Below are 25,464 nucleotides of genomic sequence, written 5' to 3' on the forward strand. Positions count from 1 at the left end.
GCCATCAAAAAGCACGCTCGTATAGCCTGTGGGTGGTGACCCACAGCTATACGAGCGTCCAGGAGGACGCTCCATGAAAATGGAGCCCGGCCCTCATTCAGAGCGTGCGCTCTGCTCAGAGCGTACGGCTCTGAATGAGGGCCTTAATCTGGCACTGATTAGGACAACCCTTTCTCTGGCTTTTTGGAGGTCTATCGCTAGTTAACTCCTCCTTCATCTATTTGCACATATTATTGCCATGCCTTTCAAACCACTGGGTACACCCAGTTTGTCAGATGGTTACACCCCTTCAGCAGGCACCTACTATTGCAATCCACTGGTTTCCCAGTCTGACATTGAGTCCAAAAGTCTTATGGCAGAAAATAAAACTTAGGTGCTCATGATGATGTTCAATCTCTATGCTATAGAGTCAATAACAATAGGAGAGGGGTCCAGTGACTGGGAGGTTAGTGTCCCGTACCTCCGTTTGGCCCTATATTACCCGGTGAGTCACTGTCCTGTGGTGTAGCTTTCTTCTGCCCTGATTTGTACTGGATCATCTGGAGTGCTGGGCGGTAGGTGGTGGTTTGTTTCGGGACCGTGGTTCCTGGTGCTTGTCCTCAACTCCTGGATTCCAGTGTGTGTGGACATCCAGGTTTTCCATTCTCGCGAAGTCCCGTCTCTGGTGGTGATACAGAATACCGTCTGCAAACAGTGCAAATAATGGTCTGTCAGACCGAACAAGTGTTTTATGTAGCTTCTGAAGTGTAACGGCTTTAAAGGCCTTCTTCAAGAAATGTGATGGGATATTGTGGACATCTGCTTCTTATCCCTATGTCGTGGTGATGTCATTTGTGGGCTGGAATCCTTGTTGCCCATGTGATAAATAAGGCTATCCATGTTAACTGTTACTCTGCTGTTTTCACATTCTGCATGTGCAGAATGTGTACCCATTTACCTTATTATAAATGGATTTATGTGATATTTTCTTGTGTTTATATAAGATTCATTGTAATACATCGTCTTCAGTTTCCGAATGGTGCATGGTTCTGATTGCATGGTGTCTAGCCCTTATAGATGTTTTTATTGATCTTGTGTTTGTAAATTTGTGTTCCCCTATCAGACCCCAGTGTACCTGGATTACAGGAGAATGTTTTAGTGAAACATCGGGACTGATAGTGTAGTGTACACACCCATGTGGCTCTGGCTACACCCACACAATACTGATCATCGTTCCTTCCCTTTTCAGCATAGGTTCTTGAACATTTTCAGCCCCAGGCCCATTTTGCCCATAATCCGTCTCTGGCTTTTACAAAAATTACATACAAGAATACATAGGCTTTGTCCCATTTTTGTCCCATTCAGGACAGATGGTTGGTTGATACAGGGGGTGATTCAGAGGTGGATGCAGTTGCAGTAGTGACTGCAACTTTTTCTTGCTGTAGCTACTGCATCTTTATGGTAATGGCGTGGCCAATAGGCATCCTATTGAGATGCCCACATGGTGTAGTGCGTATCCATCAATGTGCATAGAAAGATGCTCTATCAGCGCACCATTGGCCTCACTATTGGACATTGCAGCTGTGCAGGCATAGAATGTCCAACTGACTGGCCACTGGTATGAATGAAACTGCGTCTTTATATGCAGTAACTCACACCAACACACCCACACTATGCTCGTGTCTGTTAGAAAACCTCCCTAGTTACCACCCAGAAACACCCATCTAAATTCCATGTATCTCCATGCAATTTTGATCTGCATCTCTATTCTGTAACCATCGGGGCACATGCACAGTGCATCTCGGATTTATATGCAACAGGAAAACATTGGCCATTTCCGCCCAATGCTTTCCCTGCATCCACGTCTGAATTACTCCACAGTGTTTAAACTGGCCATACACCTAAAGATTATCTTTCCAAACAGTCAACTAGGAAATCTGGTAATGTATGGGAGCAACTTACAATTGCCTATTACCACACACTGGAAACTGGATGAAAACATTAATTTAGCCAAATTTTTCAAATCAAATGGATTTAACCAATCTTTTTGAACAGCTGTTTTTGTACATGTTTTGGAGCAAGTAGTTGAGCAGAGGTGGCACTGGTGAGCAGCAGATTCTGTGTGGGGCAGGAGAGATCCACCCACACAGACTAGAAAAGCATTGTGGGAAGATGCCTAATTGCTGCCTTGTGGATAGAGCTCAGGTGTGGGCTGATGAGAAGGCAGACAGTCAGGCTGCTGTGGGAAACAGTCTATGTGGGATTGTGGCAGCAAGAGAGCCCAGTGAAGCTAAGCGAGCCATTGGGGGCCAGGAGGTCTGTGTCTGGACCTTGCAGGAGGCAAGGGGGACCACAAATTTATTCCCATACACTGGAAGCAAAAAAGAAGGGATCAGAACGTACTGTAGACGTAACTGATGAGGCGCTGCTTAGTGGTGTAAATATCCAATAGTAAAGTGAGCTGCTATATATATATATATATATATATATATATATTGTGATATCTTGGGGGTAATTAGCTTGGCAGAGGGTGGATTGGTGCAGTGTTTAGGTGCTTGATGAGGGTCCACACACAGCTTTCCAGTAAAATAAATGAGTTGGTGCTTTACTTCCAGCAGGGAAAATCAGGTACAACACAAAGGAACAGAAAATAATAAACAACCTAGCCCTTGTTTAGGGTGTCTAACTCACTTCTTGAGCCCTCTCTATCGTGGTGCAGCTAGTCTGCCAAGAAAGTCTCTACCTGCTTCTTGCAGGTCTAACGCCGGCTCCAGCCTGGCTTGGCTTGGCTGCCACAGCTACACAAATACAGTCTGGGTGGCCTTCCCTGTATCCTACAGATTTAGGCCCTGGCTTCCTCAGCCTGCAGCTTCACTGCTTTCTTGTCACACAGTCTGAGAGTTTGTTGCCCCCCCTTGCCTCCTGCAAGGTCCAGACACAGACCTCCTGGCCCCCAATGGCTCGCTTAGCTTCACTGGGCTCTCTTGCTGCCACAAGCCCACATAGACTGTTTCCCACAGCAGCCTGACTGTCTGCCTTCTCATCAGCCCACACCTGAGCTCTATCCACAAGGCAGCAATTAGGCATCTTCCCACAATGCTTTTCTAGTCTGTGTGGGTGGATCTCTCCTGCCCCACACAGAATCTGCTGCTCACCAGTGCCACCTCTGGATATACTGCTGCATATCCCCCTCCCCAGCTTGAAACCCCTGGGTTCAGCGACATGGGACGAGGCATTCTCATGACGATGTCCCTCTTCACTCTCCTCATGAGGGAAATCAACTGTATCCACGGTCATACAGACTCTTGCGATCTCTGGGGGTCTCATCCTCCAGATTCCAGAATTTATTTTCCTCTGAACTTTTTTCCTCACTTCTTGCTTTCTTTATGCAGTACTTGAGGGTCATCCCTAGGTACCACATCAGGCATCAAGAACTTAAGTTACTTTTCCCAAAGTGACAAACTTCATCTTTACTCTTGCCACTTAAAGGCACATCTTTTGGCCAACTTCTACTTGTCACATCTTTAATCTTCAGCCTTATAGCCCTGTATTGGCTACTGGCATACTTCACTGATGGCGCTTTGAAAGAAGAGGAGCTATCAGTATCTTGAGAGTCATCAGCATCACAAATTCTGGACCTTGGCTTTATGTCAACAGACAACATACTGGCACAGTCACCCTCAAATTCCGGATTCCCGTGTCCACATAGGATACTTGAATATTTACTCCATTGATCAACATAATTTATCTCACGGCTTTGATGGCTATCTGCCACTTCATTAAGGCATAGGTATCTTGGACTTTCTTGTGCTCCCGATTTTTCAGCCTTGAAAATCTGATGAACAATTTCAACATGTTCCACCAGCAAAGAAGTTCACTCTCCACAGAGGTCTTTATTTTCCAATTCACTTTAGCTGGACATTTTGCTTCAAGCTTTGTAATTTGAGACCACTTTACTTCCTCACAGATAAATCCAGCAGTACTGCAAATTCCATCCTGCTTGCATGAAGGCATTGTTTTACATACATGAGTATTCTTTTTCAGAAGACTCTCAGAATTAACTTTCTCCAAGTTTCTGCTTTGCCCTGCAAAACTGTGTGATTGAGTCACATTCTCATCACTCTGAACACCCGGCAACAAGAGAGTCTCATCCTTTGAAGTCATCACTATCTTCATAGAATTTTGTACATCCTGTACCTTTACTTCACAGGTCATGCGACCACCATCTGTGTACGTCAATTCTTTATTATATATATATATGGAGGATGGTCTAGCCTCACAAACAAATAGAAATATAACAAGAACAAAACAGTGCTAAGAATACAAACATGAACATGAAAAATGTAACACAATTTAATATCAAAAGGTAATCATTTGTACAAGTAAAACACATGTAAATATATAGATATAACTATATCAGCACAATGAGAAGAAAATAAAAATAAAAGGATAAAAAGTCACCCATTCCACATGGACAGAAATTATGTCCAGAATATAGCAATGTTTCTAGGAGCAAATATTCAGATTAAAGAACCTCATTCAGAGTCAGTCGTAAGCGGCCGCTCGGTCGTACGCATCCGATGTTTCCAAACCATGCATGCGTACGGTTAGTTGTGCGCATGTGCGTACGAGACCTTGCGATCCAAAATGCTGTCGATCGTATGGCTTACGAGCAGGAAGTTGCTTCCGAGAGTTGATTGACATGAATGGCCATTTGTGGGTGTTGACGGGGGTGGTAGTCTAAAAACGCAGGTGTTCCTCACCGTTTTCAGGGCGTTTTAGGGGCATACATAAATTAACTGCTACGACCGACATAGAAGGCCGGAAGTATATTGTGCTGATATAGTTATATCTATATATTTACATGTGTTTTACTTGTGCATATGATTACCTTTTGATATTAAATTGTGATACATTTTTCATGTTCATGTTTGTAATCAGAGCAATGTTTTTTTCTTGTTGTACTCCCATACATTGCCAGATATTAGCTCCAACCAGCCAACTAGTTGGACTGTGGGAAAGATAATCTTTAGGTGTATGGTAGAGATGTGTGGTTTGGAATTTCGTGAATCCGGATAGATCCGAGCCGCAGTTCTAATCTTCTGAGGAGATCCAGATAAATCTGAGTCGCAATTCTAATCTTCCAGCAGTTTGGATTTCGGATTTCAAATCTGAATTTAAGGTTTTGGATTGCAAAAATTACATGATTTTAGCTGTTTTTAAAAACTTTTTAGATTTTTTGTTTAAAAAACCAGATCCAAAACCAAAACACTTGAGGGTAGTTTTGCAAAACCAAAACACAAAGATAAATGCAGATCCAAAATCAAAACACATGAGTCAACCGCACATCTCTAATATATAGCCAGCTTTAGACAAACTGAGAACTAGTTTCCTCTCGGATACATAAAAAATACATTACATGGAAATGTTTACATAACAACTATATATGTTAGAAAAAGTCCTTTTATGTTTGATCAAATTGCATTTCACCTTTAATGGGTATGTGGTTACTATGTTGATATCATAATGTCGACATTCTTACTGTCGAAATACATAATGCGAATGTTGACGTGTCAAATGTCGACTTTGAGACCCTGTCGACATTTTGAATGTCAACATTCATACTATCTTGACATTCTCCTGTTAACATTCTGAAAGTCGAACTAATATACCACATCCCTTTAATGTCCTACGTAAAGCACCAACCGTAGCTCAAATAATTATGAAAAATTACTGTGCTGGTGTGAGCAAAATACGACTTATATATTGTATAAAATTCTTTAGATTATTTATTAATAAACTAATAAAACCATACACATACAGCTAGGGCAGCCATCAGGGGGTGGAGACTGGAGTCCGGGGCCCGGACACTCGGGGGCCCATCCACTCCTACCCACCTGCCACTGCACTCAGGACCACCATCAGGAGGGGAACTGCTGGGACTGCCATCAGGGAGGACTGCTTGTCACCCGCTCGCTTGCTACCCTCTGCTGCTACCCGCTGCTGCTACCCTCTGCTAGCCTACAAGGAGATGGTGACATGGTGCTTGTGATGTCATCACGCTGATAGAGTAGACAGAGGATCCATGGTCTGTGAGGAGGACTGAGGAGCAACAAGAAGTAGAAGGTAAGTGTTGGGTTGGGGCTGGCGGGTTGGGACATGCTATGGGGCTGACTGCATGGGGCTGGGTTGGGACTTGCTGCCTTGGGCCGGCTATCTAGTGCTGGGACTTGCTGTGAGGCTGACTGCCAGGGGCTGGAGCTGAATGCCTGGGGCTGGCTCCCTGGGGTTAGGCTGGGACTTGCTGACTGGCTGGAGCTGGCTATCTGGGGTTGGGGATTGCTGTGGGACTGACTGGATAGCCTCATGATTTTTTTTACCAAGTCCTGGTTAACCTTGGGAACCTAATTAGATTGTCCGGCAGTGGTATGTTAATTTTGGAGAACAGCAACGCGTTTCAGCCACTGCTGTGGCCTTTTTCAAGCTGGTTTGTTCTCCTTCTGCACATAAGGGCCTATTTATAGCACCATATGCACCATATTCACAGTCGAATTCATTAATTACAATCAGGTGTTTCTCATTATACTTAATTCCCTTGTAAGCACTTAACTAGTATATTTAAAGCTCGTTATAACCATATACAATGTACAGCATATACAAACACATTTATAAATTATCACTTTTAAAATACCTTTTTTTATTCATCTTTTTATCTTAGCAGAGTTTCATATTAATTTACTATTTCATAATCCTCATTATATAAAGAGAGTTTAAAGCAAAAGGTCTAAAACAAAGAGAGGAGATCCCTTATATCAATTAAATAATTTATAAAGATTTTCATCTCAAATCATTAAAATTATATCTTACTAGTGTCATATATATTATATATATATATATTATATATATATATATAATATATATATATATATATATATATAATATATATGACACTAGTAAGATATAATTTTAATGATATAATTTATAATTTAAATTATATATATATATTAGGGGTGAGCGGGTTCGGTTTTACTCGGATTTACTCAGATCTTTAAACGGCATTTTATTGGCTATCGCCTATCATGTGTTCTGGATAGCCAATATAATAAATCCGAATTTGCGGTAAAGTGGCGATAAGAACTGAGTAAATCCGAGTAAAACCGAGCCTGCACATCCCTAATATATATATATATATATATATATATATATATATATATAATATATACACAGTATATATTTTTTTCCATACATACACATTCACATATATAATTTTGTTTTTATAATTTTATATTCTTTTTATTTTTATACATTAATATTGTTTATTGGCTGAAAAGTTGGCATTTTTGTAGGTCAATCAATCCTTATAACTGTATATAGATTTACTGATATGCACACTAAAGATAGTAATAGTGTTGCAGATATTCACTTTAAACAGGAAGATTGGACATTTCAAACTCAGTGACAGTTTCTTATGTATGTGTGTGCACACAGGGCCGTAATTAGGGTGGTGCGACCTGTGCCATGGCACAGGGCACCACAGGGCAGGGGGCGCTGTTTGGGGTTGTCAATTTTCTGTTTATTATCATTTTCACTTATACAGTAGCTTCCTCTTATTTTATCCCCAGCATCTCCTACTTGCCAGGGGCGTCTTAAGAGAGGAAGGGGCCCGTGTGCACTCCCCGTGCGGGGCCCCCTCCTCTCTTCCCAGTGGCTGGCCAGCCGCCAAAGCATTAGTAGACTCTGGGCACTAGAGTGTGCCCAGAGTCTACTGCGCATGCGCAGAACCCCGAAAAAATGGCCGCGGTGGCCATTTTCCGGTGTTCTTAGCAGCGCTGACACCCACCACGGGACCACGGACAGGTAAGTTTAAAATAATATGGGTGCAGGGTGTGCGGTGCAGGACCCCCCTGGACACACTGCACCCATTATAGATACGCCACTGCTACTTGGCCCTATCTCGTCCCTGGCCCTTCCCCATGAGTCCATGGCCCATTTTTGGGCTCACGTCTTACAGCATGTCCCTATTTCAAAAATATGGGGGGATACTAATTCTCTTTCTGGCATAGGGCAACAAAAAGTCTAGTTATGGCTCTGTGTGCACGTTCATACCTCTATTTAACCTATATGTGTGTACCCATCTTCATTACGCAAAAACCTCATATAAAAACCAACAGTAGATACGCCTAAATGTATGTTTCCTACTTCCACAAAGAATCAAACGGAAGAAAAAACAGGAAATACATTACATAATTTTCCTATAAAGTTGTTTTTTTATATCGCCCTGCATTGTAAATTGCTCATCACTCACTGTTATAAAAAGATATGACAGTGTACGTGCAGTATCCACCAGTAGTAAGAGAGGCAATACAGATCACAGGAAAAGGCATCAGCAGTCTACAGTACTTCCAATCAATGCAAGTACTGTGCACAGGCACACCATGGCAATCAGGATAGTGCTACATCTTATTGCACTGTGTCACTTAATATCAGTGACTGAGACTTCTTTTATCCAACTTAATAATGGAAATTATGAAGATATTGTCATTGCAATTAATCCTGGACTACAGGAGAATGTCGAGATTATCAACAAAATTAAGGTAAAACTGTTCAAATTCTCTCTCTCTCAGTGTTTCTATAAGAATGTGTAATGTGTTCTGGTTCTACTGTATGTGCAGTATCATTAAAGTACTAAATGTAGCCTATTGCCACTTACCAAGTCTTACTAAAATGTTGCCTACTTTTGTACAAACTATTTCCAAAATATATAGCAAATAGGAGAATCCCCACCTGGAAATTATTACCTGAACCAGTAATATAGCTTGTTATCTGGTGAAACCTATGGTTAATTTGCAATGTATTCATTTTTAACATTTAGTTCTCGTCAGCTTTCATGGTTTGAGTAATAGAAGAGGCTATTAAAAATGAGAGGTTAGAATGACAGTATTTGTAATGTAAATGGATAACATCTGACTCTGGAATTACCTTTTTGCCAAATCCAGCTACTTTCAAGAAATTACCAAAAGCAGCTAACCTATCTAAGGCCTAATTTCTGCATGCAGTTTTGTTGGGTTTCATCCGATAAGCATATAAACCTGGATATTCTTCTATAGAACTGAGTGCTACAGTATGTTTATACATACATAATTTTTGAAAACAGGATGTAGTCAAAATTTAGACAGTCAAAAATCAACAGATTACTGAACGTGAGAGTTTCGCTCATCTCTATTAAGCATTTTTTATTTCATTTTTTTATGCTAGGAAATGGTGATAGATGCATCAAATTATCTATTCCAAGCTACAAAGAACAGACTCTCCATAAAGAGTGTGAAAATCTTAATTCCAATAACCTGGACACAAAACAACTACACAACGCGTGAAAGAGAAACTTATGAAAAGGTATGAAAATTAATGATATTATTCCAAAATGAACGATAATTAAGATAATTTAATAAAAAAAGGAAAATCGGGGTACTCACAGGAATTTTACAGTGAATAACGTTTTTTACTCCTTAACAAATAATCATGTTTAATCATTATATGATTATTTGTAAAAAATATAAAAAAGTTTACCTCTTTAAAAGACATGTGAGTGGCTTTTGTTTGCCTTCTTTAATCCTCCTACAAGCAGAGTTTCTGCACTTTATAATACACTCAGCATTCTAGAGACAGATAGACCATATAGACTGCACTCTTGTTCTCATTACAGAGAGCAAGTTAGTGGCCAATGTACAAAACACCCTTTATACTAGTGATCACTTTATATTGATCACTATATTCTATATATTAAGACCACTGTGGACCCTTCTAATCTCTGGTGGCAATAGAGACATCAGAACTCCGATTTCAATATTCAGGTTGCAGGGCCGCAACTAGGGGGGGGGGCTGGAGGTGCACGTGCACCGGGTGCGCCGCTGTACCCGGTGCCAGTGACCTCCAGCCCAGCGCTGCAGAGAGACTCCAAGCCAGACGTCCGCTGGTAGTCGGAGGCTGGAGTTCTCTCCCGAACTCCAGCTTCCGGCTCTCCCCACGGCCACTATGGGGGAGACGTCATGACGTCTCCCCCATAGTTCCGAGCAGCAACCGGCGGACCGGACGCAATGCTGGATGCAGGAGCAGGGTTCAAGGTAAGTATTTTTTTTTAATAAGCTGCACTACAGGGGCATGGGCATTATCACAGGGACATTGCTATGGGGGCATGGGCATTACCACAGGGGCATTACTATGGGGGCATGGGAATTACCACAGGAGCATTATTATGGGGGCATGGGCATTACCACAGAGGCATTACTATGGGGGCATGGGCACTACAGCGGCATAAGCACTACAGGAGCATTACTATTGGGGCATGAGCACTACAGGGGCATGAGCACTACAGGGGCATTACTATTGGGGCATGGGCACTACAGAGGCATTACAACAGGGGCATTTTTATGGGGGCATGGGCATTACCACAGGGGCATTATAATGGGGGCATGGGCATTACCACAAGAGCATTAATATGGGAGCATGGGCTCTACAGGGGCATTACTATGGGGTATTAACATATGGGCATTACTATGGGGGCATTACAATATGGGCACTACTACAGGGGCATTGCTATGGGGCATTTCTATGGGGGCATTATCATATGGGCACTACTACAGGGGCATTACTATATGGGTGCTACTACAGGGGCATTACCTCAGGGGACATTACCATAGGGGCACTGCTGCAGGGGGAATTACCAGGGGGGGGGCGCCAAATTACTGTCTTGCCTCTGGTGACAAAAATCCTAGTTTCGGCCCTGCAGGTTGTCCTTGTGTGACCAAGTAACATAAATTATATTTAGCTAAAGCTGGAAGTTATATTGTGTTAAAAATATGGTTATGGCTTGATAGCCTATAATATATGGTATAATATACAATAAAGGTAAAGGTCATAAAAGGATGGCAAAACAGTAGCAAATTGAATTAAAGGTATTACACAAGGCGTTATAAAGTTAGCTGCTTCAGCAACATTAAGAAATTGCAGCTAATTTAATAAATAGAATAACATGTTAAAAGGAGTTATATATAGATAAGTTTTCTAAGTATCTTCTGAAAGAATAAACCAATGTTATACATATTTCTAATGACTATTTGGCGAGAGGGCAGGACACATTTGGGTGACTGGTGAGAGAGAGGCCCTATTGATGGGGCATGTGGACCTGTGTTCCAGTGAGGGGAAAGCAGGGTATGTTCTCCTGGCATGCCGGAGTTGAGATATAACAACATGGAGCTACGGTGTCCAGGGAGTTTTAGAGCGCATGTGCCAGCAAAACCATGCCCACAAAGCCCCTAATTCGCTAAGAGAGAAAAGTGGGATTTAACTGTATTAAAAAACATTAGTTATTGGATGGTTACAGGGCCTGATTCAGAGTTGGGAATAGAGTGAGATATCTCTCTCAACTGATCATCTTGGTGAATCCATGCGGCACTGCAGGTGGGGCAGATTTAAAATGTGCAGAGAGATTTAGATTTGGGAGGGAGGTGTCCAAACTGACATCTAAATTGTAGAGTAATAATAAAGCTGTGCAGTATTTGTGGGCTACATGTAAAAGCAGCCAGTATTTACACTACATGCAAAAATAAAATGATGTATTTATTTACACCCATTGCATTGCAACATGGTTTGTCCAGGTACACAGTTAAGTGCTATCTCTCTCTCTATTCCCAACTCTGAATCAGGCCCACAGTTTGATAAATAGCTGTGGGAAAATATAGAATAACGTTGAAACAGATAGGGAAAGCAATTGTTAATTAACATACTGTATGTTTTTAGTTTAGTTGATAAATGAGCCTGTGAGAGAGCCCACAAGTGTCAGTGGACAGCTTGCAGGTACATTACAACTTCCAGAGGCCAGAGTCTCTACTCAGATGTACACTACAGTACAAGCTTTCTGCCAGAGCTGTTCCACTGCTTGCCATACAATGGGGTCTATGTACTAAGCCTTGGAGAGAGATAAAGTGGATTGAGATAAAGTACCAGCCAATCAGCTACTAACTGTCACTTTAAAGGCTATGGCCCCCATTTATCAATGATGCATAACCCCTTTAGCTCTCACTAAGGCGGTTATGCAGGTTTATGGATTTAACAAACAGCGGTAATCTTAGATTAACGCTGTTTGTCAAGCATCACTATAATCATCTTTTAGATGGCGAGAGCGATGCGGGCCTCATTGCCTACAATGGATACCCGGTAGTGCCTTTTAGCGAAGCATTTCAGGCCAGGTCCCCGTGTCCTACACATGCGCAGACAGACCGTCGTGCATGCGCATAACATTGGAGCCCCGCCGCTGCCAGCAGCCCAGCAGAGGATGAGGACTTTGCTAGACTTCGTGGGACCTTGCCGGAGGGGTAAGTATTGTTAAATACTAGTCAATTTTTTGTTTGTATCACAATGACACTAAATGAAAACTGTCACTGGTGTTTAATATCACTGATAAATGGGAGCCAGTGTTTGAAAAGTGAAAGGAGAGGTTTGGTTGGCACTTTATATCCATCCACTTTATCTCTCTCCAAGGCTTAGTACATAGACTCCTATATAATGACAGTCAGTGGAGCAGGAGCAGCATCAGAAAGCTTGTACTGTGGACCTGACTAAGCTGCGCTCGCTCGCATCAAAAAGGGACCAGGTATTCTAATAGCACTATCGTACGGCAAGGCACAAGGACGCCCTCTATGTCTTAGCTAGCGGCAGCTGTGCAATCGCAAAATAGTGTAATGCCGCTCTCTTCCCACCCACAGCTAACATCATCTCCAGGAAGTGTTTAACACCATTGGGAACATTGAGAGCCATCGGAAGCACTTGCAGTGCTTGTGGGAGCTCTACCAGTAAAATTACACCTGCTGCCGCGTCAAATGATGCACCCATGATGCACCTTTGCTAATTATGTACACCCAGTAAATGCCGTTTTGACGGCCAGACAAGCCTGCTTTCGCAGCACCACTCCCCCGTTCACAAGCACCTTCCCCTGTTGCCACCCACAAATGGCACTGTCACTGAAAGTAGCGTCCATACTGTGTATTACGAGCGCACGATTCCCGATCGCAGAAACTGGCTTGCGCACGCGCATTGCGAATTATATGCATGCGCAGATGGGCGACTATCGGCCACAGCAAGCATCCGCAGTTTAGCGACCGGGTCTGAAGCAGTCCCTGTGTGTCATCACTCACACAGTCACACATAACCTGCCAACGCTGATGCTTCTGCTGTGCTGCTGCCGGTCATACAGTGGACTTGAGAGAGCATTACATGGACTTTTGACAGAAAGAACTACTATGTGATTCTACCCCCTGGCCGCAGAGTAGATACACCTCTATTTGTGGGTTTTGTGCACAGTTAAGCCCATTATCGCCCCCCCTCCCCTTGCGCATCTCTAGCTATAAGGAGGCTTAAGTGCAAAATGTATCCAAATACATAGCAACAGAAGAAATTTTGTACACCTGCGCAATAAAAAAAAAAACTGCTAAGCTAGACCAAAGAGTAATTACGTATCTAGATGAACTAGGTCATGCAAGACAGGACATATTATACAAAATTCAGGCAGTCACAAAGATATGAACACAAATGAATGAGGTCAGAGTGTATGTACTGTAAAACTGTTGTTAGCTTTCATGGATATTATGCACAAGTTTCCTCTAAATAACAATATACTTTTTTTTATTGTTTTGCTATTTTTACTTTTTGGTGCCGTATATCTTTGTATAGGTAGTAGGTAATAGGGAACTTGTAATTTGCAAGGTAGGAAGTAATAAATGACATGATTACAGTGAAAACAATTTTGGCATATTTTTGTTCCAACAGGCAGACATTATTATCACACATCCTTTTCTGAAATACGGAGATGACCCATATACTCTTCAGTATAGAGGTTGTGGGGAACAAGGAAAGTACATTCATTTAACACCTAATCTTTTGTTAAATACCAGCTTGACCTCAGTATATGGATCTCCAGGTAAAATTAATATTATATATATATATATATATATATATATATATATATATACATTTTGTGTACATTTTGCATTTTAGTACCGCTCTGTTTATTATAAGGCTGATGCAGAGTTGAACATACATCTGGTGTCAGAGTGCATCTAGCAAATTTTGGCAGCACACATACTCCAGAACCAAGCATACGCAGCTACAGGCGATGTAGAGCATATTTGTGACTTTTCAGCTGCCCTCTCTGGTAGGGGGCAACCAGATCAGTGCAGAAGCGGCCTGGCAATATCATAGGTGGGCGTTACCGGGCATGGCATCGAAATCACGTCATCATGGCCCCGCCCAGCTCTACAATACTGAGATTAACAGCATTGCAAAGCAAGAGCAGGGCTACAATGACTTGATTCAGTGCGAATTGAGTCATCGGCCCCTTCCAAACCACCCATTTTCGGATGGTAAGCAGGAGTGGGGGTGCGTGGGGCAGCAGGGGTGCACGGGAAAGCAGGGGGAGGCAGCTGGACCAGTAGACTTGACCTCTCCTGCAAGGGGCCTGGAGAGCCACCTCATTTTCAGGGAGCCTCCCAGCCATTGCCTGAGAGTTAGCAAGTGTGATGCAGACTCATATGCATTTCAGTTACATATGCACTGAAGGGACGTTCGCTCATAGGCAAGGTTCAGAGAGGGTGTGTTATTAAGTCTGTGAACTATATAGAATTGAACTACACATTTAATTCTGTGCACACAATTTGGTAGCAATTGAGGCCAAATTGCAATCAATGCTGCATCAGGCCCTTCTTGTTTTGCTGTAAAATATCTTTGATTTTGATGGATGAATAAAGTATTATAGATTTGCTACTAGAAATATTTATCCCAAATGTCTGTCCAAGCACACCTTTCCAGATTCCAAATGAGCAAATGACAGGCAATGCCCCAACCTGCTATGTCATGCAGTGCTCCTATCTTGGAAGACATTCTCTTTTTGTCATTACGAAATTAGAATTATTGAGAAAAGTCTAGAACTTTTGGGTTCCTAATAACCAGCAGCATTTTTCCACTACCTTTGTCGTGTTTGATGTGTGAAAGGAATCGGTATGAAATACCGACAGTAGGGATACTGGTGGTCAGAATCCCGATGCCGGGATCCCGGCAGGGTTAACATACCGACATTTGCTGGTCGGTATACTAACCCTTCTACTCTCCCTACCCTAACCCTCCCTCCCTGGTGCCTGAACCTAACCTTGCCCCCTAGTGCCTAAACTTAACCTCTTCCTCCGGGCACCCCAAGCCTAAACCTCTCATTCCTTAGTGCCTAACCCTAACCCTCCCCCTAGTGCTTAACCCTAACCCTCCTTCCAACCCTGTTACTTAACTTCGGCATTCGCAGAGTCCGGGATGCCGGTGCCGGGAATCTGACCGGTGTTGGTATTCTGGCGCTGGTAATGTAAGCTTTGGTATCCTGACCGCCAGGATGCCGAACGCATACCGTGTGAAATAGTCTTTTCTATTTTTACACGGTATCAGTTAGAGGACTAATTAATGTAAAATAAAATAAATACAGTAAACTGAGAAAATACTGTATGAAAAATATATTTCTGTAATTTTGCAAGCTTTATTACAGTAGTCATTGAAGTTTGGTGTACATACTGTAGTAAAACATACAACACCCAATCAAACTCAGATTTCTGATATTGTATGTTCTAAACCTTCTAAAATGACCGAATAAATATTTGTGAATATGTTAGTACATCTTGTATATAAATTAACGTGGATTTTAGATTTAGCAGCTTTTTAAGACATTCTGCCTATGCATATAATTGAATTATAATGCAATTAAAATAATTATAAAACAATTGTTAGAATTACGGCAGTAGTGCTCATTGCTGCTCTAGAATGAAATGTGTGACATACTGTATATACTGTATATGTGCCATGTGAGCAATAATATTTACCTGGAACTTCTATTGAAATATCAACTAGTACAGATGGAATAGTTTTTATAGCAGATCACATGATTCATCAATTAGTTACTAACTAGAAAATGTACACTTGTGCAATTGAAATAAATGGACATAGCTGTTAAATTATAAATTGTGATTCACTCCTTAATATGCACTAAGCATGCTCCATCAATCAGTATGGGATGCTATACATTGTACATTACTGCATATGTATAATCTGTAATACAGAATTATGTCACCCTTTCTCCACAATAACTGAAAACAATTTAGATAAACTTAATGTTACATTTTTACTCACAGAGAAGCAAATACATTTTATTTGCTTATTTACACAGGAAGAATATTTGTCCATGAATGGGCACATTTTCGATGGGGTGTTTTTGATGAGTATAGTACTGATAATCCCTACTACATTTCTGGAGATCGCAAAGTGCAAGCTACAAGGTAACATTTTTATAACTAATAATACTTATTAATAATCGTCATGATCATCATCATAATAATATTAGTACATTAATAATCAGTGCCATAACAAGGAGGGCTGCCACACGGAACCCGCATGTGACTGCAGGGTGCCTGGAATTGCACCCTGCAGCCAGTAGCACTACAGTACAGAGCAGCCAGAGCACTGAGGGGAAGCTGTCTGGTCCATCCTTAGGACACCCCGGACAGTGCTCTACTTTCCAGTGCAGCGGCCTCGCCCCCTTGGCGTAACATCATGATGTCACAGGTTTAGGGGGCGGAGGATAGCACAGAGCATATTGGCATCCTGTTACACTGCTGGTAATAATTATACTTTTATGCTGTTTTTTTCTAATAATAGAAATGTATGAACTCCATGAGAATGGTACTAAAAAGGAGCTCTATTAGTTGTCAGGCAAAATGTACCAATCGTAAGCTCATATGGTGCACAATTAACTTGTGCACAACTTACTGTGCAAAAAGATAACTGTCATCAAAAGCAGCAACCAATCATATATTTGCTATCATTTTGTAAAATGCATTTCCAAAATGACATTACAAAAGTGAGTGAATGCTAATGGTTACAGTTCACTGTGCTTCAGTTTTTGTAAATGTCCAAAGACTGTTTCTAACTACCTTTTGGAATATATGAAATATGATTATTGTGTGTATGGTGAAAAAGACAAGCATCCTATTGCATATGTACAAACAAAGATGGGATGTCAGAGAAAGTGGAAGTTGGATGTTCCATGTCTCAGCCCAGTGCTTGGAAAATATGTACAGAATGGTTCTCAACGCCAGTCCTCAAGTACCACCAACAGGTCATGTTTTCTGTATTTCTATAATCATGCACATGGAATTAATCTATTTTGCTGGGTCAGCAATTATCCCACCAGCTTCCACAGCTTCAAAACATGAACTGCTGCGGAAACTTGAGGTTGAGTTGGAAAACCCGTGATATACTGTACAGCATAATTCAGTGTGACTCATGAGTTAATAAACAATAGGACTTTATAACAGAATACTACAACTCAACAGCATGAAGGTCATTCATTACCCTACACCACTGAATCTCTGTGTACGTTTACATAGAGCTGCCTTATTTACATTAAACCAATGATGATATTAATTGTGATATTGAACTCCATGAGAATAGTATTAAATAGAAGCTCTATTAGGTGTCAGGCAAAAGTTTGTTGGCATAGTTGCAGGAGCGATCATTTGCAAATGCTAGTTACAGACTACCCCTTGTGTACTAGCATGCACCAGAATGTACAAGCACTGAGACACCCACCGGTGATTCTTAACACTCCACCATTGGTGTACGATTGCGTACACCATCAACACTTGCGCTGCCCTATGGCAGGTACAGTTGCTTCATCTGAACATGGCCTCTGTTGAAGCAGCTGTGTGTCTAAGAACATAGCAGCTTTCACTAACTCTCCTGCAACACTCCCATAACATCATAACATGCCTACGAGATGGACTTTTTTTGCATTCACTTCAGGCTATTGCCAGTCACCACCCAGGAAGACCTATCACTCTGCTGCTTTATTTATGTTTCTGTCTGATGAGATCGCAACAGCAACTTTGTGCATACACTCGGAGTAATGAACATGAGCCAAAGGGGTTTTTTGAAGCTGCACATGCGCAGTTGCAAAATATCACTCCAATGCGTCCGACCTCAGCTGTGTATCTACCTTTGAATCAGGCCTACTAGTTCATGTATACAAGTTCAATAAAACATTTACAGTGTATTTCACAGCAATCAGCTCTAACAAAAAGCAGATACACATCCTTAGGAAATCAGCAAATGGAAATCCAAAATATTTGGACAATTATTCTCAACAGCACATGCACGTGGGAATAGCTTCAAATTTAATTGCTATATTGCCAAAGTACTGTACTGTACTTATTTAAAATGTATATTGAGTGCATATGATGCTAACCAAATCAACACAACCAGCTTTTAATTTGTTCAACAAAAATATTGTTTGTATGAAAATAGTGCACAATTAATTTAACCAAAAAAAGTTTTTATTTAACTTTTGATGATTTTGATATAATTGAGTTAAATTATTAAAATGTATTAAAATGTATGGAGTCAGTTGTTAGATTATATTGGCAGCTTCCTCATTGATGGTTTTGTTTTGCCTTCTTCTGGCTCAACAGTTATAGCATAGCAAGCACTGTACGTATATAGAATTTAGCATGTCTAATATACATTATATTGACCAACCAAGGGCAAAAATATCTATTTCTAATGTGTCCTGTTGTTGATTTTGTTTTGTGGACATATCAAAAGAAACAAATTGCAGATATCATTGATTTAAAATATTTTGGGGTATATGTATAATAATAATAATTTTATTTAAATAGCGCTTTTCTCCTGTAGGACTCAAAGTCGCTTTACAGACATCAGAAAACATGGTACATTATACAGAGATTTGGTATGCAAAAAATAGAAAACCACACAGAGAAAAAAAAACAACCAAAACTTAGAGAGCACAATAAGCATATTGCAGGGTTGGTCCAGACATTTTGGAAAATAACTTCCATGGGTAATATATTTCACCCACGAAAGGTTCCAAATGAGGTATTCATCTTGGGCGCACTATATATTATTACCCTGGGTAGAATAGGTTACGCCTGGAAGAAATAACACAAAACACTAGGAGTACCAGATGAGGCAGCCATTTTGAATACACTACGAAGGTTGCACTGTGGGAGATAAGCCATACAAGGATCCAAGGCATTAGGGAAAAACTGACACGTGTGTGGCAGTATGTTATACCTTGTGTGAAAAGATCCACGTGAAGTACAATACATCCTGCCCATGAAGGATGCACTTCAGTGGAGGTATAGCACACCAGTATAGCATACAGTGGGGTGGAAGTACATGGTGCAAAACAGGGAATAGCAAATACTAGAAAACAGTGATGCAGTTCAGCCATGACATTTCCGGGTGACTGAAATGTATGTAATATAAAATGCACTGAATGAATATATCCAATCTACCAAGAAAGAACCATCCAAGGCTGCCATCTGGGCTGCACTGTGTAGCTACATCTGGCAGGGTGTGCAAGTAGCGGAAGTATAACATACAGGTGGAGGAAAAAAAAATAAATGAGAAGCTGAACACAAATGTATAAAGGGCCATATTAAAAAAAAGGTGACTGAATTATAAGTTAAAAACCAAGTTAATCAGAAAAAAATAAGTGATCTGCAAAAAGCCACATGACTCAGGCTGTGCCTAGTACCTCTCTTGCTCGAGTGTGTGGTCTTGTCGCATCCAACAGTTTGTGGAGTGTTATTTGGCTGCAGCATGAGACAGAACCCAAACTCAGTCTCAGGGGAGTTAAATTGAAGGTGGAGTGGTAGCATAGCTGTGCTGCTGTGTTTAAGAAATGGTTTAATTTTTGGTTAGTAAAAAGTCAAAAGTCTAAAGCCAGTTCAAACTCCAGTTCTAACCTAGGCAGGCTATAGTGGCAAGCAAAGCCTGTGTGCGCAGGCTTTCAAATGAGTCACTTTTGCAGGAGATGCTGGGTCAGCTGATTCCGATTTCCTGGATATGACATTTTGGCGCTATAGACTAAATTTAAAGTGCCAATTTCTTTTAAGGCAAAACCAAGATTGTTTGAGAACAAACATCTTCCACGCAATCAGAAACTATTACATATAAGCTTTTTCCTCTAAAATCTTGGTAATCATAAATGTTCCCGAGAGTGTATCTAATGTTATAATTTGATGTCATGATGATTTTAACAACTTACTGATTTTGAACAAAGTAAAAAACATAGTTTGGTTAATATTTTTTATAAAAGGAAGGGAGAAATAGTTTTATTTACACTTTCAATGGTTTAAAATATTAATGTATAATATGCTGTCATAGATATTATAACTTGCAAAAACAATAACATAATATAGTATAAATAGCAAAAATAGTCAACAAAGATTGCAGATGTTTTGTGCACTTGGAAAGAAATATTTTTAATGTGGAACTAATCCAAACACTATATATTTAATATCTTAGAAGTAAAGATGAGTGATATTATGCTAACATTTGTGGAAAAGTTTGTTTTCTTGAAGGTGTAAAGTTTATCTTATAAAGTCATCACGATTTACCTTTATTTGGCCATTTCACAGAGTAGCATTGCCCACTAAATTTGTAAATTCCAAATTTTACTCAATTTATAATATAAAATAAAACTAAGAGCAATTTAAAAATAAATGATAAAAAAATATCATTTTTATTACACAGACAATGTAACATTTATTAAATATTAACATTCCAATATTTTTTGTAAATAAATAACAGGGACAATAATATTTTTATATTCGTTAGGGCCATATTAATTAATTAGTTAATTGATTTATAATGGAGCTACTAATTATATTTCAAACTTGTGGAAATCAAAGTGCCAGCATGCACATGCCTCCATAATTAACATGATTTGAGTAATATAAAAATATTATTGCCCTTTTTAGTTTACAAATATCTTAATTATATTACCTACATAATAAAACCACTTTTATTATTATCATTATTATTATTATTATTAGATTGCGCTTAATAATATGTTTGTTAAATAAAAGTGCCCCAATTAATATTTTAATTACATTTTGGTCTGTTAATTTTATTGACAACTTAATACTGTACATATGTTGAATGTGGCTTGTAAATAGAATCTGGCCAGACATAGAGCTCAAAATACATTCAGTTTGAACAATCACACTGACCAGAGATATCTCTTTTTTCTGGTAACTTTTTTGATGAGTTTTGTAGTAGTTTGTGAAACCACAGCATAATATATTTGACAATTTGTTTTCAAAATTTTAAACATTTCAGATAGCGATTCTTCACAAATAGTGTTTGAAAATTGCTAGATTTTTGACACTTTTTCAGCAAGTATGATAACTTTCACAAATCCAGCAGCTCAACCAAAAATAATTCTTACACATGGTCAACGCATGTATAGTTTGTTACAATTCCCATTATTTATCTACAACAATGAGCATGTTCTTAAGTTCAATAAGGATTTTCTTTATTATATATTGTGTGTTTATTTCAGTCCCAAATGTGAGAACTAGGCAGAGTAATGTTCTTTAGTGAGGATAGTGAAGACTCAAGAACTGAGATAGTTGCCACGATTGGGGGCAAGGTGATTGTTATTTTGTTTTCTGTTTTACGCATGCTGTGCAAATTAAAATAAGCTGTGAAAATTAATATAAATTGGTTCAGTCCCAACTGGTGGCCTATGAAACGGTGTCTCATTACCAAGGTGTCACACAAGAAATATCTCATGATGGGTAAAAGCAAAGAGCTCTCTCAAAACCTTTACAACCTTATTGTTGCAAAACATGCTGATGGATTTCTAAACTTCTGAATGTTCCAGTGAGCACTGTTGGGGCCATAATCTGGAAGTGGAAAGAACATCATTTCAATATAAACCAGCCACGACCAGGTGCTCCTCGCAAGATTTCAGACAGAGGAGTGAAAATAATTATCAGAAGAGTTGTCCAAGAGCCATGGACCACTTGTGAAGAGCTTCAGAAAGAACTGGAATTAGCAGCTACAATTGTTTCAAAGAAAACAATAAATAATGCACTCAACCACCATGGCCTGAATGCACGCTCACCATGCAAGTGTCAGTTGCAGCCTAGGATTGGCCATTACTCAAATCAGTGCCAGCTTCCCCTCACCTCTCAAGCAGTCAGATGTAAAGTGCGGCGGTGAGTGAAGCACTGAGGATTATACCTGGGTCTGCTTGGACATTCATGTGCTTGCTCTGTGATTTGGTCTTGTGGTTACAATCATGGATGCAGCCATGACAGTCTACATCACCTGATAAGCCCTTTACCCAATGGTATCATTGGTAGCTGTCAGCTGACACTATCCTCCAATGGACTGCTACCTTTGGGTATTTAACCAGGCTCTGGACAACAGGAAGTTGCCTATACAACGTTGTTACTTCCAGTGAATACTTGCTGTTGCAGCATACCAGGTTCCAAGCTCCTTTCTTCTAGAGATATACTCCTAGTGTTTACCCACAGTGTGTGTACTCAGTACATCATCCAGGTACAATCTCCTACTGTTATTTTCCTGTGCCAGTTCTGCATTTGGAGCCACAGTGTGTGTACTTAGTATGTCATCCAAGTACAATCTCCTAGTGCTATTCTCCTGTGCCACCCTTGCGTCTGAATCCACAGGGTGTGTACCCAGTACATCACCCAATTGCTAAGCTTCTAGTATCACTCTCCTGTGCTTTCCCTGCGATGGTGTTCTTCCATTTCTCACTTGTGCTGGATACCTGACCAAAGGGCCGCAACCTGCTTACTGGGTGCAGCCTGAACCCAAACCTCACTTGGAGGGGTCACTGGTGAACACCTCCCAGTAAGTTAGACTCCATGTCTTTGGTCAGGTTTAGCCAACATCCGATACTTGTGGATGAGTAAAGCATTTATCCAGGCCCCTCGCCTCCCATTCCCTTCTCAACCTGGGTTGACGTCTTCCAATCCCTCCACAGAGGACCACCATAGCCCGAACATGACAGCAAGACTCAATTGCTAAAGAAAAAGCATATTGAAGCTCACTTAAAGTTTTCTGCACAACATTTGGACAAACCTGTAAAATACTGGGAGAATTAAGTCTGGTCAGATGAGACTAAAATTTTACTCTTTGGATGTCATAATACACACCATGTTTGGAGGAGAAATGGCACTGCACATCACCCAAAAAACACCATACCAACAGTGTAGTTTGGAGGTGGGAACATCATGGTGTGGGGCTGTTTTTTCAGCATACGGTACTGGCATACTTCATATATTTAAAGGAAAGATAATGGAAAAATGTTCCAAGACATTCTTGATGCCATCTACCAGGATGCTGAAGATGAAACGAGGGTGGACATTTCAGCAAGACAATGATCCCAAACACACAGCCAAGGATACTTTCAATTGATTTCAGAGAAAGAAAATAAAGCTGCTAGAATGGCCCAGCCAATCACCTAACTTAAATCCAATTGAAAATCTATGAAAAGAAGTAAAGATGAGAGTTCATAGAAGAGGCCCATGGAACCTTCAAGTTTTTAAGAATGTTTGTGGGGAAGAATGGTCCAAAATCACACCTGAGCAATGCATGTGAGTAGATTCTATATACAGGAGGTGTCTTGAAGCTGTCATTACCAACAAAGGCTTTTGTACGAAGCATTAAATAATTTCAGTAAGCGTGTTCAATACCTTTTTCCCTGTGTCATTTCACATTATTACACATAACTTAATTTATATACATCTATTGTTTGATTTCTTTGCATGTGTGGATTGCATGGGTTGTCGCTGACATTTGGTGAAAATTTCATTATTTCATTACAATAGCCCCATTACAAATATATTTACTCAGAAAAATGTTGATGTGTTCAACACTTATTTTACCCACTGTATGTATATGTATATAAAAATATATATATATATATATATATATATATATATATATAATCCGGACAACAGGTTAGCACACACGAGTAAAAAGAAACATCTGCCTGGGGTGCTCCCCCAATGCTCCATCAAAGAAAGCATCAAAATATATCCAAGGTAATAAATAAGGTGCACTCACCAGGGACTTTCCAAAAGTATAAAGGCTTGTTTATATCCTCTTGCATAGTAGCAATGTCACAAGTCGTCACAAGCTGACATTTCAGTTAGCAAGTGTAACCTTCTTCAGGACAGACTCCCCAAACCACCAAGATAGGCCAATGCTAAACAGTGTACTGAGCCTCTATATATACCCCCCATTCTTAATTTCTGGCCACAACCTCAGTCAAATGGATAATGGAACAAATGATTAAACTCGACAGCACTGGTACAGAAAGAACACAACCTAAATGGTTATTTACTTTGAAAGAACATCCCAAAGCTGCCCAAACCCAAAGGCCATCTGTAGAGTGCAAAAAACATGCTCTATCAACATTAAAAAGCCACATCACGGTAACAGCCATTGACTTCTGGTTCGTGTTCCACCGCAACCGAAAGTCAACAGAAATTGCGTTCCATGCACCGGAAGTGAGGTATTTTCCTCACTAGAACTTCCAATTTAGGGGCAACCTAGCAAATAGAAAACAAAAAACATGTACTAGATACATAAGAGCATACACAGGAATCACTGTGTATGCTTAAAGGTAGAGACCACATGCAGAATGTAAATGTAAAAAAAAGTGTAAAACACTGCAGGTGTTAACCATAGCTTTATCTAGGGTTAAATAGAGGCTCATCAACACTGTGTAAATACAGAAAATATAATTACATATACTGAATAATCAAACTACTAGAAAGAATCAAAAGATAAACAAATTAACTAAATCAAAAATAAAGAATAAAATAAAGAACACGGAAAAATCTCTTAAATATGCAACTGTCGGTAGACCAAAAATCCTAAACAACTCACCACTATGCTGAACATTAATTCAAAAAGATGTTTAGGTGTTTATATTCATTGATTCCTTTTGGTGATACTGTGTCAAGTATATGTATCCACCTGGCTTCCTTCCTCAAAAGAATCAATCCACGGTCAAGGTCCCTTTTCAATGGTGGCACCTGATCAATTATCATGTATTTTTAGGACTATACCTGATGTTTCATTTGCAAAAAGTGTGACACCACTGGTTTATCAGTGTTCCCTCTTTCATAAGCTAGTCTGATGTCAGAACAATGTTGTGTCATTCTTTCATTTAAGGTTCTGGTGGTTTTACCCATTTACCCATGTACATCAAGCTGCAAGGGCAAAGTAAAAAATATACACTCCATGAGTCCAAATCAGGGCAAATACCTTGCTCCAGGTGCCCTCAATAAGTGGAGATCACTCCCCTGCAATGCAAACCTCACTGGATAAGCTGCACTCAGGAGACTTTCAATAGTGATGAAACAAATAAAAGAAAAAGACAAATGAAAGTCTCCTGAGTTCCACCTATCCAGTGAGGTTTATATATATATATATATATATATATATATATATATATATATATATATATCAAGATATATTTAGCAGGGAAGTCCAACTATATATTAAGCACTCCTTGCCTCATGGAGTTGTAGTAGACAAATGGCACACCAA

General features: G+C 40.1%; 1 protein-coding gene across 1 annotated transcript in view; it reads left to right on the plus strand.

The window, feature by feature from the left end:
- LOC148540809 (uncharacterized) overlaps window positions 1-25,464 on the plus strand; it is a 236,858-nt gene that overhangs the window by 156,837 nt on the left and 54,557 nt on the right. Inside the window, exons 13-16 of the mRNA XM_088481969.1 lie at window positions 8,475-8,573; window positions 9,235-9,372; window positions 13,801-13,951; window positions 16,232-16,340. Of these exons, the coding sequence (XP_088338095.1) occupies window positions 8,475-8,573; window positions 9,235-9,372; window positions 13,801-13,951; window positions 16,232-16,340 (497 nt within the window). The remainder of the gene's footprint in view (window positions 1-8,474; window positions 8,574-9,234; window positions 9,373-13,800; window positions 13,952-16,231; window positions 16,341-25,464) is intronic.

Source organism: Taudactylus pleione, unplaced genomic scaffold (assembly GCF_031769625.1).
Source record: "Taudactylus pleione unplaced genomic scaffold, aTauple2 ptg000017l, whole genome shotgun sequence".
NCBI classification, from domain to species: Eukaryota; Metazoa; Chordata; class Amphibia; order Anura; family Myobatrachidae; genus Taudactylus; species Taudactylus pleione.